The sequence below is a fragment of the Anthonomus grandis genome, chromosome 22 (genome assembly GCF_022605725.1).
Source record: "Anthonomus grandis grandis chromosome 22, icAntGran1.3, whole genome shotgun sequence".
In the NCBI taxonomy this organism is placed as follows: Eukaryota; Metazoa; Arthropoda; class Insecta; order Coleoptera; family Curculionidae; genus Anthonomus; species Anthonomus grandis.
Window position 1 is genome coordinate 39,874,279 of NC_065567.1, and position 16,550 is coordinate 39,890,828.

The 16,550-nt window shown below is 28.7% G+C and overlaps 1 protein-coding gene across 4 annotated transcripts in view; it reads right to left on the reverse strand.

Moving 5' to 3' along the window:
• Nucleotides 1-3,758: 3,758 nt before the first annotated feature.
• The window catches only part of LOC126748841 (nuclear factor 1 X-type), a 177,060-nt gene continuing 164,268 nt past the window's right edge, over nucleotides 3,759-16,550 (reverse strand). For 3 of the 4 annotated variants that reach the window (XM_050458338.1, XM_050458337.1, XM_050458339.1), the window contains one exon: nucleotides 3,759-15,266. In XM_050458338.1, coding sequence (XP_050314295.1) covers nucleotides 14,989-15,266 — 278 coding nt within the window. In that variant the 3' untranslated portion in view covers nucleotides 3,759-14,988. The remainder of the gene's footprint in view (nucleotides 15,267-16,550) is intronic. The other variant, XM_050458340.1, reaches the window with a different exon arrangement.

Sequence of the window (16,550 nt, forward strand, 5' to 3'; positions counted from 1 at the left end):
TAGAGTGACTTTTTAATTGAAGAGTGTCAAAAAGACATTATTAACCGAAAAGGTACAAAACCTGTTTTATTTTTGCTGTGACACCCGATATTGTGCTGGATAAAATAAACTTTTGATGTAATAAGTATTATTATTTATAAAGTAAATCTTCTAAATCGAACAGTAAAAGCGACGTAAGTGAAGGATACACATTTAACTTATCTCTGCTGTACAGCTATTTATAAAAGGAACGGACATCTCTTTTATACTTATACTCTAGTTATATACGGAGTTTCTATAAGAGGGTTTAAAATATTTAAATTATCATATTTAGATTCAAATTTCCAGGAAAGAATATATAAAATTCATTTTTTTTGTATTTTATATTCAGTATTTTGGTATACACAAGATTTGTTTTAATGAACAAATGCTCGTATTTCCTTTATTAAGATAATATATTAAATGCCAATTTTTTTTTAAATTTGTGTAAAATTTGCATTAGGGAGGGAAGGGGGAAAGTAAAGGGTGTTTCAATAAGTGTGTAAGATTTCAGTGTTCAATAAAACATGGTTTTCTGTAGCAAAGTATTAAAATATTAATTAAATTATATTATTAAATAATATAATTTTAATTTAAATTATTTATTAAACAAAATATCTATATGTATTAAACAAAATATCTATATGTATTAAACAAAATATATATATTGTAAATGGCCACAACGGCTGTGCTGGCAGATGCGTACTCTTTTGACGAAATTTTTAATAACGTTATTGTATACATGTGGTGGTATTTCATCACTGACGTCTTATTTCCGCTTTGAATGTTATGACGGTTACAAGCTTATAGGTTGCAATCGACTTACTTCAGATAAGCCAGAGCCACAGCCAGAAGTCTAAGCCTGAATCCACATTGATACCTAATTACGGATCCGTTGGGACCACGTGAATGCTATCAGCCAATAAGAGACCCGAAAGGTTTCACGTATCTACGTAAAGGAAAACACGAATAGAAGTTGGTTAATTCGAACTTTATTTCGTATTTTTGGTCCGTTGTACTATTTGTTTTTTATTGTTATTTTTCAATTTTTATTATTGTTATTTTGTACCATTCTTTTTAGAGTGTCGAGTTTATATTCGACCCCGGGTTCTGCATATTTTAGATGTGACTATTGCGGCTTTTCAATTAATAGTCAGTGCCAAAATTATTTGGAACCAAGGTTTCCTAGTATATATGGAGCAAAACCAGGGTTTTACCTTTGAGCTTTGCGCCAATGAGGACAATATTTTAAATTTAGTGGCCTATATGGGATCCGAAAACCCCTTTACAATCAAGGCATAAAAATAAATTGAAGCAATTGTGGGAGGTCAAATTGGGGATGCATTAATTTCTGTGGAACTATTCGTGGATCTTCTTAGCCCCTAATTCAAAAGTTTTGCCTATTAACAAAGCCATCGGGGTGAAAATCGGCATTATCAATGAAAATTATTTTGTTTGCAAAATCAACAGGTTGCTAAAGGATCCAATTGGCGAATTGTCTTCGCTGTTCACCGTCTGCTGGCAGAAGTTGTTAAATCAGTTGAATTTTGTAGACATACAGATGTAAATCTTTAGCGAAATCGTTGAAGAGTGCATTATCCCATTCTTGGTCCTGATGACTAATTGTGGTCTCTGTCTTTTCTGTCACACTCTCGTGGACTGCCGTGATGTTTTGTTCTGACAACCGTTTGTATCGTGTGTTTCACATCATTAACCGAACCAGTACTTTTGAATTTGTCGACAATATTTTTCACAGTAAATGAATTAGCAACATTATTTCGACCTGGCCGTATTTTAGGAATAGTGGATGTTAGGCTTCACCATTTTGATAATAAATTTTGACAATCAAAACCTGTTAATCTACTGCTTCCCCGTTCTCTCTCCTCCGGAACATTATGACTGTCAAACATGGCGTGTAATTCAAATCTTGCATTCTTATTGAAACACTCCTTATATGAATAACAGTATTTATAAAAGAATTTGATACAATTGGTCTCCTTTAGAGGTCGTTATTTAAAAAGCTTTCTTTATTTGTAATGAAGAGTGTTAAAAATTCAATTCAATTTAAATAAGTTTGATCAAAACTGTTTACAAAGGTCCGAACAAGCAGGCCAAGGAAAATAGAAAACAAATTGATACTTTTTACGAGCAGTTGCGTTTTTATACTTTTCATCTATTTTTTAGTTTTACAAACATGATTAATTTTTATTTGTTCTTTGGTTTTCATGTACTTTCCTTTAAATTTTATACTATTCCACTTACAATTTTAAAGATAGTAAGTTTTCTGTTGGATCATCAAATAGATTATAGCTTCGGATATTTGTCATTGATTTTCTTGGTTAAACAATCATCTAAATGTTATTCAGTTGATTATTTAGTGCAATTTTAGAATTCTACTGTACCAAGCAATAACACCGCATCTACAAAAAAAATTAAAAAAAAACTGTTTTCCTTTTTTCTTTGTCACACTATTAAGTTTAAATATTCTCCTAAGTTATTATATTTAGTTAGAAAAATAGATTTTGGCAAAATTGTGGAAGAAAATAACCGGTCTTATTTTTAAGGCAGATTTTTAGCAAGAAATGTCATGAACATAAAAGTTTGATTAATGGCAATACGATGATGTAACTAACATCAGAGATACAAACTAACTAAAACATGGCTGTCGAATGGAGATAATAATTATGTTAATATATATTATCTCTTTATATACCTTAGCATTGACCAAACACCAATTTTTATTCTTTAATTGATGATTTTGGGAAGATATTTTGATTTGGTCTTCCTAGCTTGAATTTATTGAATGGCTCTAATTCTTTAGTCAGTGTACTTGATAATTTTATATTTGTTCGCATACTATATTATATGAACAAAATATAATTAAGTTTAAATTTTTAACTAACATCTCTTTCCATTGTTTGATAAGCATGCTCCTTTCAAAGTGGCAAAAGTGACAAGCTCGGGCCTCCTGGCTGACACCTAATATTAAAGAATTAAATAACCTGGACCAATTATCGATCTGGATTTCCAGAGTTCTATATTGCTGAATTGTACAGTGTTGTCACGTTTGATTATAACTTTTGGATAATATGTTATATGATTGCGTTACCACCACTTCTTAATCAAAACACAATTAGAAAAGCAAGAAGTGTCAGAAAGCGTTTACCTTTTTAAGACTATGTATGTCTGTATGTATAACATATGTATGTACTTAATTAAGCCAACGTCACTATCGCATATCAAGAACCGGTGCTTAACAGTCCGTTCATCCGTTATACGTCATACTGCTACAAAAAGACAGTTTGTGGTCACCTATTAGGCTACTTGGTTGTAACCTGATACTTTAAATATTTCCTAACACCCCATTTTTAAAAAAAGCAATAACTACGGTAAAATAGCTGTTTTGCCCATACTATCCGCCACTGTGTTCAAGTTGGGTCTAACCTTAGTATAAGCGAGTAGGAGAAACGCTATTTTTTCAACTTGTGACTTAGACTTACTTATAAAGTGAATAGATTGGTTTCCGTATCCAAAAATTCTACTAGATTTATTATAAATGCCGTAGATTATATGAATTATTTAGGTCTTTTAAACCACGAGTTTTAAACATTTTCTTGAATTTATTATCAAATTCAAAAACTGCAACCTTATTTCTAGGTTCCCAAAAAACTAAACTATAACCAAAAAGATTTTTTCTTTTCACCAATAAACAATAATACATTTTGAAATAAAAGATAATATAAACATTAAAGAAACCCTCCAATTTATTTCTAAAATTAAAATACATACAATGCTCATTTTAAGCTTTCTAATAACAAAATTACTACTACTTAACGTATACAATACATATACGCCTATAACAATGTAATCAACAATATCAATGGCACTGGTTAAATATCACCCGTTTCTATAAATATTTATTTGCAAGGAATATTTTTCGTTAATATGTACACTAGTTTTATTCTAAGGTGTCGTGAAATGAATTATTATACCTTCATAGAAATTACTTGACATAATAATAAATTAATTAAATTACTACAAAAACCTATAAGTAAAAATTAGAATCTCCTAAGAGTTTAAATACGTTAGCCGATCAACGATATGAATTTATACAACCTGGGGGTTATTTACGGGGTTATGAGGGTGAGTTAAATTTATATTATTTGTGAAATCTTATACATTTTCTTCTGAAATTTCTTCTTTATGTAATCACAACATTGTTTAATTTATCATTGATTTTCTTCATACTATTTCAAATACATAAAGTATTTTTAAATAAAAATATGATGACAATCACTAATGGCAATAGTTAAACATAATATTTGAAACGTGATATCTTTTTATTATAGATTTATAGAACTGTGTCGTGGAATTTGAACAAGATTTAAGCTTTATCAATACCGACCACAAATACGTTTAGAGTTGAAAATGATCTAATAATAAATTTAAAATTCTACTAAAAATTTATATTAAAATTGCAATTGCAGGGACAGTTATCTGTATTCTATGTGTTTAAAGGCAATTCAGGTATAACCAGGCTGTGTACCGGGACAATTAAGATTATGTAAATTGAGTGTAAAAAAAGTCTACAATGCTTCTTACGATATTTGCATTAACAAATATAAATCTAATATAATTTATTGTCGTGTTCACTAATCGTAAGTTATTGTAATAGCGATTTTTTAAATTTTAAAGCATTTTCCTAAATATTTATTAATAGATGTGTTATAACAAATAACAAATATATAAGATTTGTGTTAATAATTATTTACACAAATTTCGTGCCATAGAATGAGGGTTTTATTTACACTTTACATACATATTTATAGCAATAATTTTAATTTTTTACTTTCATTTATGTCTAGGCAAATAGATACTTTTGTGGGATCTTTCAGGCATATTTTTTTAATTTAAGAGCAATATTATTAATTAAGTAATTAGCTGCAGCTATATATAGAAAAAATCCGTAAAGGTTTTATATATTTGTAAAATTATGGAAGTTTTCTATTTATAGTTTATAAATCGGAAATATTGCAGCAAAAGAACACTTTTTTTAGTCGAAGAAATAGATTAAATAACAAATGTCCAGTTTAAATATATCTTTGTACCTACAGCATTTGTAAGTCGCATGTAATAATTATTTTTATTTGTGCGGGCTATTGAACATTTTAAAAACCAACGCAAAATTATTAGAATTAAACTAATGAATTCATAATTATTGAATCATTCATTTACTTAATTATGTCAAAATCTAGAAAATTTAAATGCTGCTTAACTATGCAAGCAGTGCATATTTTTAAAGAGTAGTCAACAAAGGACTACGATTCATCAGTTATAAATTCTATTTTTGAAGAAAGTATGTAGTGTCATTTTCTTTAATTTATTTTTGAAAGCAAAGTAAGAGTGACTTGAGTTGACTTGAGTCGACGAACTGGAAATATCTTTCGCGAGTGCAATTTTTTTTCACAATGGGGAAGTTTTAGTTGCAAAAGTAACGTTTTTGTTATACTTACAATTAATGAATTTTGTTTTTAATTAAAACGTTTTTTTTTTAATTAAAAAAAAATATTTAAGACAGACATTTACTTGAAGCAGACATTAAAAAAAGATATCTTACATATATATGTATATGCAACTTTTTTGATAGAAATTACAAAAGTATTGTATGGCTATCGATCTGCTGCTACGAAAGGAATTCGGACATAAGTTTTCGATGTTGCCAACAGTTCAATTCGAACAAAGGAATTAAGATTGTCGTTATTTTAATTTAAATTTGAATGTCGTACAACCGTAAAAAATATTTTGAGAATTGTAACATGATCTTTGAAGTTAATAATTATATTTTCTTGCTATACTAAATATAACATAAAATTAATTTTTTTCCAAAGGTTTTACGGTATTGGTTACAATGGCAACGTCACCCAAAAGTGTTGTGTTTATGCGATCTAATGGCACCTAAATGGTTGCTATGTTCATTGCTATAGAGAAATTCGACCCGCGATTTGACATAGATCCTGCGTGCACCCATATGGTATTTGGTTGTGCCTAAAAGTATTTACTGATATTGAAGTATTTAATAGCAATTTCGTTCAAAATTCTTTTATGTTTGCATGTTTATTGGTATATGATCATGATTATATAAAATTGCATATACCACTGGACAGTTTATGAATGAAATCAGCCATGTTCTTTTCTGCGTTCCCCATACCAATACCCCATAGCTACAGATTAGATTGCCACACAAGATATATATAACATATTTATGTTTTTTATACTAAATGCCTTTTTACTAAAATCAATCGAGATATAAAAATCTTATGTATCGTCACTTTTCTATTTTCACAAAAATCAAGCATTATGATTTTATGATAAAAGAATAGGTTTTTAGCGGAAGAAATAAAGGTGGTATTCGCTGACACGTGTTTCTTGAAAATGCCAATAAACAGAACACGTGTCGGCGAGTACCTTTATTTTTTCTGCTTTTGAACTTACCGAATATCCCAACAAACATATCCTTTTATTATTTAACTCACCATGCTAATTTTCTTTTTCAATAATATTGCTTTACTTTTTGTAATTAGGTGATAACTTCCCTCTCTTCTCTTTACTAAGTTGATAACCATATTAAAACTTATTAAATTAGACTTAAATAACCATATTAAAATAGCCTTTTTTACTGAACCCTTAGTCGTCTTTATTCCGAAACTCACTGTATATTTAAAATATTTTATTATTGTGCGAATCATTATTTTTATCTTAATATTTAGTTTTATTTAAGACCAGAATTTGGATTAAACCTAAAAATAAGGTGTCCACATATTAGCATTAAATACCAAATAAAATAATTAAAAATATTTTTTAAAACTGTTACTTTCAGTTACATAAGTACTTTTATTTATTAATGTAGATAGGGTTTATGACCGATTAAGGTATTAAAATATAACATATTGCAGTTGATATTTCGTAATAAAAGATGTTTCAGATAGGCTTTTAAGAATTTATAGTGCATTCGTTGGGAATAATACAACTTGTACGGGAGTTTACTTCTATTACATATGACTTATGAAGTATGTTTTTACATTATTGTTATACTAAGGCACGAACTCAGTTCACTGCTGAATATTGTGTTTAATGTGTAAAGCCTTGTTTTTCTCATGAGAAAAATAATTTAATGCATTTATTAAATTAACATATAAATGTATAATGTATAATGACAAATACCACAATAAATATTTAATTAAAAAAAATAATATGAAATATTTATTTTATATATTGGTATTTATAAATATTTAGAAAACAATGAAATAATAAATAAATAATGCAATATAACAATGCTGCACACATTTTACCAAATCTGGAAGACAAGCGTTTAACGTGTTACTATTATACTAATTACAAAAGCAGAAAAACCGGATTTTGATGTTACTTCCTTATTATTTACAATAAGCTAATTTATACAATTACTTTATAGCATTTCGGTGCTTATTTTTATTTATAAATAATGAAGTTCTGTTCACATGTGTCGGTGCTTTACATTTCTAATATAGTTACTGAGACTACTGAGATTATGTTTAAAGTCAGGCAATTATCTTTGGTTCAAAACATTTTCATCTTAAGTAAGTGGGACATCTGGATAATGTGAAATCGAAACATATGTAGATTGCAAGTCATTTTATATTTGCAACTTTTAAACATCAAAATTTTTAAAGACTGTCTAAATCAGCAATGAGAAAGATGAATTGCAGCCTAAAATTTGCAACTAAAATATCCAAGAAGATAAATCAAAAATTATAATGATAAAAAAATAACTACAGTCCATAGATAATTGATTCGCAAAGCATATCTTTTAAATGAAAATAATTTGTTCAGTTATTCGTAAGAAACTAGTTTAGAATTAAAAGAAACAGATAACAAATTTTTAGTGCTAACTTAATTTATTTTAGGATCTGATGTGGTTTTCTGTAGGACATTGAGAAAATTTTATTAGAGAATACTAAAAAAATTGCAAAAATAGTTAATTTTCTATCTCTTAACAGTTTAAAGTAGTTTCTTCATTTGATTTAATACTACAACGTTAATAGCTTTTTCGAGTTTTTTGACATTTTTATCTGATTAAAGATTTAGCCTATAATTTTTTTATCATGACTTAATCTTTCATAAAGCTTGGTTTTTAAAACGCCTTATATGTACGGGCACCATACAATAAAAAAAAATTAATGGTGTAAATTTGAATTAAAAGATTAATGGTATTGCTAGTCAGCCGTGTTAGATAACGTTTTTGGTCTTGCGGCCAATAAAGGTTTTATACTAATAATTTTTAATACTTATATTGTTGAATGTCTCAATTTTTTTGTTAATGATTAGCAAACTCCCTCCGATGAAAAGTAAAACATGTTAAAATCAACTTATAAAACAATCTTCTTGAAAAATCTTCTAACAACCATCAATAAAGTTACATCATAAACAGTTATTAAAATTTTTACAATTTTTTTTTCTAAGAAGGAAGGTTGTATAGAAAATTTCCTTCTGCCGTTAGGTGAGTAAGATAATTGGCAAAAATGCTTCTGTATATTTAAATAGTGTTAGGGATAGACTCATTAAGGCAGCCCTAAAAAAGACTCAGAAGAATCGGATTATTAATTAGAAGATTATTTGTCGATAGATATACAGAAGCATTTTATCATATAAACAAAAATATTATTTTAAAACAAAGTAAACAAATTATTTGTGAATACAACCTGTATTTTGCATGGTTGCTAAAAAAGAAGCATCTTAAAATACACTGGTGGCCAAAAGAAGATTGACAAATTTTATACAAAGATATATTTTATCTGAAGCAAAGGAAAAACCGGTTGAGCTTATTAGTGTTCAGGAATGTAAACAACATAGTTTGAAGAAACAAATTCCATAGATTTTTATTGCTTTTATCAAATTCCAATAATTTTGTTTGACTGCTAGGTGGCCAAAATTGGATTGACAAACAACATATTTTTTCAGTCTCTGAGTTTTATGCGTTGGTTTCTGTTGATTTGACTTTCCTTACTATTAGTTTTGAAAAATATTCACAATGCCACGTGATATAAATTTATCGATCGATATTAAGATGCGAATAATCGACGATTACCGGAAAGGGGTTAAACAGGCGGATATTGCTCGAAAATTTTTGTCTTTTGAGGCCAGCAGTAAGTCAAATAATAAAAAATTTTAATCTCCGTCGAAGTGATGTTCCTCTAAAAGAAACTGGCCGACCAAAGAAGACCACTAGTTGTGTTGACAAATTAATTTTGAAAAAAGCAAAACTTGACCCATTCGCAACTTCAAAAGAAATCAAGCTGCATTTGGAAGAAGAAGGTGTGGGTTCAGTTAGTTGTCGTACCATTAAAAGGAGACTTCAATATAGTGATTTAAAAACAAGACGCCCTGCAAAGAAACCACTGCCAAGTTTAAAAAACGTACGGGCAGGATTGAGCTTTGCTCGAGAACATAGTCACTGGATAGTCTCCGAATGGAAAAAAGTTATTTTTAGTGATGAATCAAAGTTCAATTTGTCTAATTCGGATGGCAAAAGATATGTTAGGCGTCCTGTGAACCAAAGGTATGATCCCAAATATATGGTGTCCACAGTCAAGCATGGAGGTGGTTCCGTGATGGTGTGGGGGTGTTTTTCGGGCTATGGGATGGATCCACTACACTTGATAGAAGGCATGATGAATCGTTTCATGTATAAAGACATACTGCAGGATGTTATGGTACCTTACGCTGATGAAGTTATGCCACTCAACTACTGCTTTCAACATGATAATGATCCGAAACACGCATCCAAGGTCGTTAAGCAATGATTAACCCAAGAAAAAATTAATGTTATCAAATGGCCGTCACAGTCACCAGACCTAAATTCGATCAAGAACATTTGGGATTACATTGATCGTCACATCCGATGTAAAAATTTCGAAAATAAACAAGAACTTTTTGAAGCTTTGAAGGCATGCTGGATATCCATTGACACGTCCTATATTGACAATTTAATTAGGTCAATGCTCAAAAGGTTGGTGGAAGTGAGAAGAAATAGGGGCTATGAAACGCATTATTAAATAAAACCCTTTAAATTTCCTATACTTATTTTTATTTTAGTAAGCGTTGAATTCGTCAATTAAATTTTGGCCACTTGAAAATTGTTGAGTTTTTTAATTTTTTTTAATAAAATTGGGTATTACGAATAAATAGTTTAAATATAATTAAACATTACAAATAGGATCCGTTGTTTTTTAATCAGGTACTGTCCCACCTAATTTATCATTTCCTAAACCGTGATATAAACAAATTTGAAAAACAAGTAGTTGTCAATCTACTTTTGGTCACCAGTGTAAATCACATCAATTTTATTTAAATTATGTTTTAAAAAATAATAAGGTATATATCCCAAAAAATGTATTAGCGTACTGCAGTAAAATGCAGGCCAGCAATGCAGAAATTTTTAAGCAAATTAACATATAAATTAAACAGCAGGTTAATGATGCACATAATATATTAGTTATCAAATAAACTACTACGTGCGCCTATTAAACTCCGGGTACATAATACAGTCTTTCATATGAAATTATTAGATTAGATAACCGTAGTTTTGTGGTTCTGGAAACATACCATTTAAATAATCTAACTAATTCAAGCTGAGTGACCAAATAACGCTAATTATATCCCTGCAATAAAAGTTTTAGTAAGTTTCTTAGAGTACGTTTGAGCGGGTTTACACTGCATTAGTAAAAGCGACTCAACAAAAATTGTTAAAGCCACATCCAGACGACGTGGCCAATATGAGTCAACATTATAGACCAAAGTCTTGCCCAAAATGCCCATGTCATTCAGGCTAAAGCTAGCGATGGATCGGCGTGCATTGGGCAGAATGCCCAAGGTAGCCAGTGGTCAACAATAAGCCAAAATTGCTTATATTACCTTAGCGTCTGGATGCAGCCCAATAGATATTAGGAGTTTGACCTGTTCTATGGCACCTGCATAAAACTTTCAATTCGAGACACACACTTTAAAGTATCAATTTTTATATACGCGCACTAGCCAACTCAGTCTCGGGTGCGAAAATCAATGTATTAACATGCAATAAAAAATCTCCCAATAAGTTAAAAAGAAAACAATATTATTTCTCTATTTACTAGAGGTCGACCAAATTAATCGCATTCCATGCCGAGAGTTTTTTTTAACCTAAAACTTTGCTTATCAATTTCTGTTGCATGTTAATGCATAAAGATTTCGATACCGAAGAAAGAAATTGGTCAGTGATGTATAAACATATTTTCAAAAAAAACTTTTGAGATCATCCTATCGTCTATTCTAGCTGCATATACCAAAATTGTCAAACCTTATTATTGTTGGCTATATTTTAAATCTATAATAAACTAAAAATAAAAGGTTTTTTTCAGATATACGGAGTAAAGTTTGCTCAAGTATCTTAGGTCTGATAGATATATTAAACTAAAATATTAAAAGTACTAGTTAGTATTAAGCAAAAAGCAGTTGCAAATGTCCCTAAATTTCTGAGTAAAAATGTTTTCTTTCTTTTTTTGTCAAGACTTTTTTATAATAAATTGCGTATTTACATAGTCGTTTTTTTTTTTAATAGCACATAGACTGTCCATAAAAAACCGGTATTTGTAGCCAATATTTTAGTTACAATGCAAAAAAAACGTGAATTCTTAAAGATGTAAAGGAAATGATGTTGCAATTCAAGGAAAAAAATTAATTATTATATTATATTTAGGATTTTTAATATACTAAGAAATGTAATAAAAATTTTATCAAATTAAATTAGTGTAACTCCTATTTATAATTAAACATATCAATTATTAAATCAGAATTGGAAACCAAGATTCTCACCTTCAATTATTCAATTGTGATCCTTATTATAATATACTTTCTTTAGTGTCGTCAGAATAAATCGAAGATGCTTCTTTTTCCTATAAATATAAAGTGCCTAATATATATTAATATCTTCTACATCGACATATTGTTTGCAGGTAACTTAATTTTGCATAATTTAATATTACTAAACAACTATTTTGTATTTACATAATTATAATAATTATTATTATATTTATTTGTTAGTAGTGTCTAAAATGTAAATATATACAATGCCAAACTTATTAAATAAATTGCAGATTAAAGTATTATGCATAAAAGTCTTTTCATTCGTATTATTTAAGGTCACTTGTAATTTTACCGAAATATAAGTGTCAAACAAACTTATCTTTCAAATGTATCACACAATATTCTTACATCTAAAATTACACTTATTTAGAAAAGCATTTTACAAATACAATTTTTCATCAAAAAAAAAATTGCATATATCAGTAAAACTTTATAACTAAAACATATTGGCCGAAAATTTCAAAAGAAATGCTAAATTTGTTAAGCTAATTATATTCTTTTTATATTTTTTCTCACTCATAATTCAAATAAAAAATGTTATTAAAAGCGTCGTAAAGAATAACAAAATCGTTTAGTTTCTAGTAAAAATTCAGTTTATGAAAGCTTTTGATAATATTTAAATAAAATAAAAAACAATAACAATTAAAATGCTCTTGACCGACAACCACTCGTTGTCGAACTTTTTGAGTCCATAAGTTTTTTTGATTAAATGAATGTTTATTTTTTTCTAATTGTTTATATTAAACCACTAACTGATTACTTTATACTTAAAATAGTTATTTATGAGATGTAATTTTACTAGTAGCTAAATAGCCAAAAAACTTTTTGCTCAAAAACTTGATGCTGGCTGAAAAACCTAAATGTCTTAGTTGTATATTCTTTTTTTGATTAGAAATGTGACAGCACGTGGTAGAATTGCTAGTAACACGACCACTCATTTTTTGCTATACTTCCAAAACCAGGCAATTGATATACCGAATGGACTTCCATCACCAAATGACGACACAAATAATATTTTGGAAACGCATTAAAACGTCACCAACTCTTGAGTTCGCCATGGGTGGCTGAGACATTTTGTACGTTGAGCCAATAGGATCTTCAAGTAAACTCATATTCAATAAATTATCCTATCGAATAAACAAGAAAATTTGTAAGATAGATGACTGCCAGTAAAAAATAATACTCGTAATCATGAAATAAATTTTAAAACAACTCGACCATATGCTGGCATTGTTACATGTTACATTGTTACATAGTAGTATTACCTACAATTGGTAATACTACATAATTGTTAATAGAATTTTACAAAAGTAGCTATTTTCTATGCAAACAGATTACTCGCTACAAAAAGATTATCTAGTTATAGTAGAAAAAGTGCAAGATGGATTTTACGTATCTCATTGTGTTAAATTTAAAAGATATAGAGTAAATCTTAAAACCCTCTTTTAAGATAGTATTTAGGTTCATTCCAGTCGAAATTAAAATGATAAGCTTTCATTTGTAAAATGCTTTAAATATTAGTATGTAACAATAAATTTATTCTAAAACTGAAAATTTTAAATACTTTAACAATTGTATCTTAAAACTAAGTTTTCCACTGAACTCTTTTCAATAGTTTTAAAAGCTCGCCTGAGGCAATAGAAAATATAAATTTTAAAGAATACATTATGCGAATAGAGGTTAGGCAATTTGCGAGCAGTGCCTGATTTTTCAAGGTAATATTATAACTTAATAAAATATATATTTATTATAATATAACAAAATAAATATTATAATAAATATAATAAAAAACATAAGGAAAGCCTATGTTCACAAATTGGCGACTAAGTAGGCTTTCCTTAACAGCTTGCACACTTTAGTATTGCAATAGCAATTGTTGTTAGAGAAATACTGCAAACAAATTACATTAAATAAAGAATTAATTTAAATGAAAAAGTATAACCAAATATCTGGTAGTAGTGCTCGGATAAGTAATAAAGCTTACTCACTTTTGTGTCGAGTAGAATGAATAAACGTTATATTATTCCGAGCCCTAGAGATTTTGCACAGCCTCGGTTGGCACGATGACTACCTTCATCCTAATACATAAGTTTTCTCACAAAATTACCTGTACATATATACTATATATTTATATATATTATATGTACTATATCAATCATATACTATATAACCTACACTACTTGAGCAGTTTCTACATACATTTTGCTGTATAATTTAACGCTTAAGTTCAAAACAAGTTTATGAATTAAATTATAAAAGTCATATCATGAACATGGACGCAGACATACCTTCTCATTTTACTCATTTATGAATTGAAAACGTCCGTAAGACTTTTTTGGAAGGATTTTAAGTAAAGAACGTTTTTTTTTTCGGTCATCTGTTTAAAATTTCATTATTATAGATAGATCATTACTATGTTAACCATTGCAAAAAAGATGTTTATAGGCATATATTATTTATAAGAGACAAGAAAATGTACTACACTAAAGTTTTAATAAAAAAAAATATTCTATTTTAACACCGGTTTTGGTATTCTTTTAAAAATAAAGGTTGACATAGAACAAAATTTTAATAGGTGGGTAGCTTGGACATTTATATGACTATATATAAATTCTTTAATTATTTGCAAAGACGCAGGAAATAATTACTTACATATACGGTAGAAACCTATTAAAATCTCTAGAAAAATCAATGACTTTTATTTTTAAATAATTTAAAACACAAAACTGATGTTACCGATTTTCATAATAAAACGTATTAAATAACCTTTTTTTTTTAATTACTTAAATCTGAGAAATAGGTAAAGAAAAAACTAAAAATTAGGTATGAAGAAACATGCAATACTTATGCTTATGTAGACATAAGTTGAAATGATTGTTACTTAAAAACATTTAGGAATATATAGATAATTACTCGTAAAAGAGTGAAAAAGACTAGTGCTGCACACATACATTATTTTGGTCTTAAATAAACTTTGAGCAGATTTTTCAAATAGCTAATCTATATTAATGAATTTTCATTCTGATTGTGGGACTAGGGTGACTTTGAAGGTTGAGACAACTGATCCACGGTGTCACGAGGTGTAGGTGAGTCTGTATCCAGTGGGTCTCCGGAATGAAAAAATCTGTCAGCATCACAAATTATGTTAGTATTATTACAGCACTGGGCATTATGGCCTGCGCCTGTGGTTGCACCACCTTCATCCATTAATATAATGGCATTGTGTTCTCCAGTTGAAGTATGTGTGATCATGAAATCCTCTTCATTAAGGTTGAAATTCCACCTGGGTATATTACTTGATCTAGATGATCCTACAAAATAAGTAAATATTATTTAGTGTAGAAAAATATTTTCCCAACGACTAAGTCTTACATCATTATTAACATCAAAGTTACACCTACATTTATTTGAAATGCGTTTTCTCTTTAACTTAACGTTTTGAATATGATTGTCAATTACATCTTAAGGCTATTATTACACGGATTAATTTATTAAACATTAATAAATATCTATAGCGTTTACATGAAGTCATAAGGAATAGGTAACTAAAGATACTTCGGTCATCCTCCACTAAATTTATTTAAAAAATATTAATCCGACCTGTTTCGGACATATAACATGTCCATCATCAGGGATAACAAATTAAGGGGTTCCATCAATACATCTTCTAGATCTAGTGCCTCAGACAAGGTTAAAAGGTTAACACGACTAAAAATTAAAAAAATAGCATATTACGATACAATAAAATGAGACCAAACATGGATTTACAAAAACTTTAAAATTAAAGTTTTCATAAATCCAAGTTTTGTAAACAAGAACTGAGAACAAAAGAACTAGTTACCCATTGACCTATTAACTCCACTGCAAGATTGGATTACTTCTTCAACTTTCATCAGAAATAATTAAGAAATATAATAGTTAAATTCAGCAAGCAATAACTTGAATTTGAAAATTTGGGGAATCAATCATTATACATAAAGATGTACTTAAAGTGAAATATGGCAACGCACGCGTGAATGTTGTGCCCTCTGCTACTTGCCTGCTACCTCATTGTTTTTCAGCACGACTTTAGTGAGCATCTGACTTTGTAGTAATTGTATTACTTGCAATAATATTTTGCAAAATATTACGCGAAAGTTCAGGTGTTTCTAAAATATTTTTCTAATTCAGGCTTTACCTACATCAGAGTACAACCCATATAGAATCGTAATTTTAAAATGTTTATTATAAAAATTAAATTGGTGTTCTAATAAAAATAAAATATAAATTGTGACAAAAGTAGAAAAAACTAAATACTATAGAAAATTAAATTAAAACTCCTTAAAATTAAATTAACAAAAATGAATCCTTCAGCTAAACAATAAGTGAGCCCACCATAAAAGTCATTTCCTACTTCCAAAAGCTTTCTCATAAAATGAAATTGGCACAGTCAAAAATACTTTCTCGCAACTTCTCTAATAAGTAACAATAGCATTTCTTGGAGATTATTTTTATTTCACTTAAAAAAACTAAGGATAGTTCCTTGAATAAAAAAAAGGAAAAAGTTACGTTGATCATAAAATATATATCATAAACGTAATAACTGTTGATAGGTA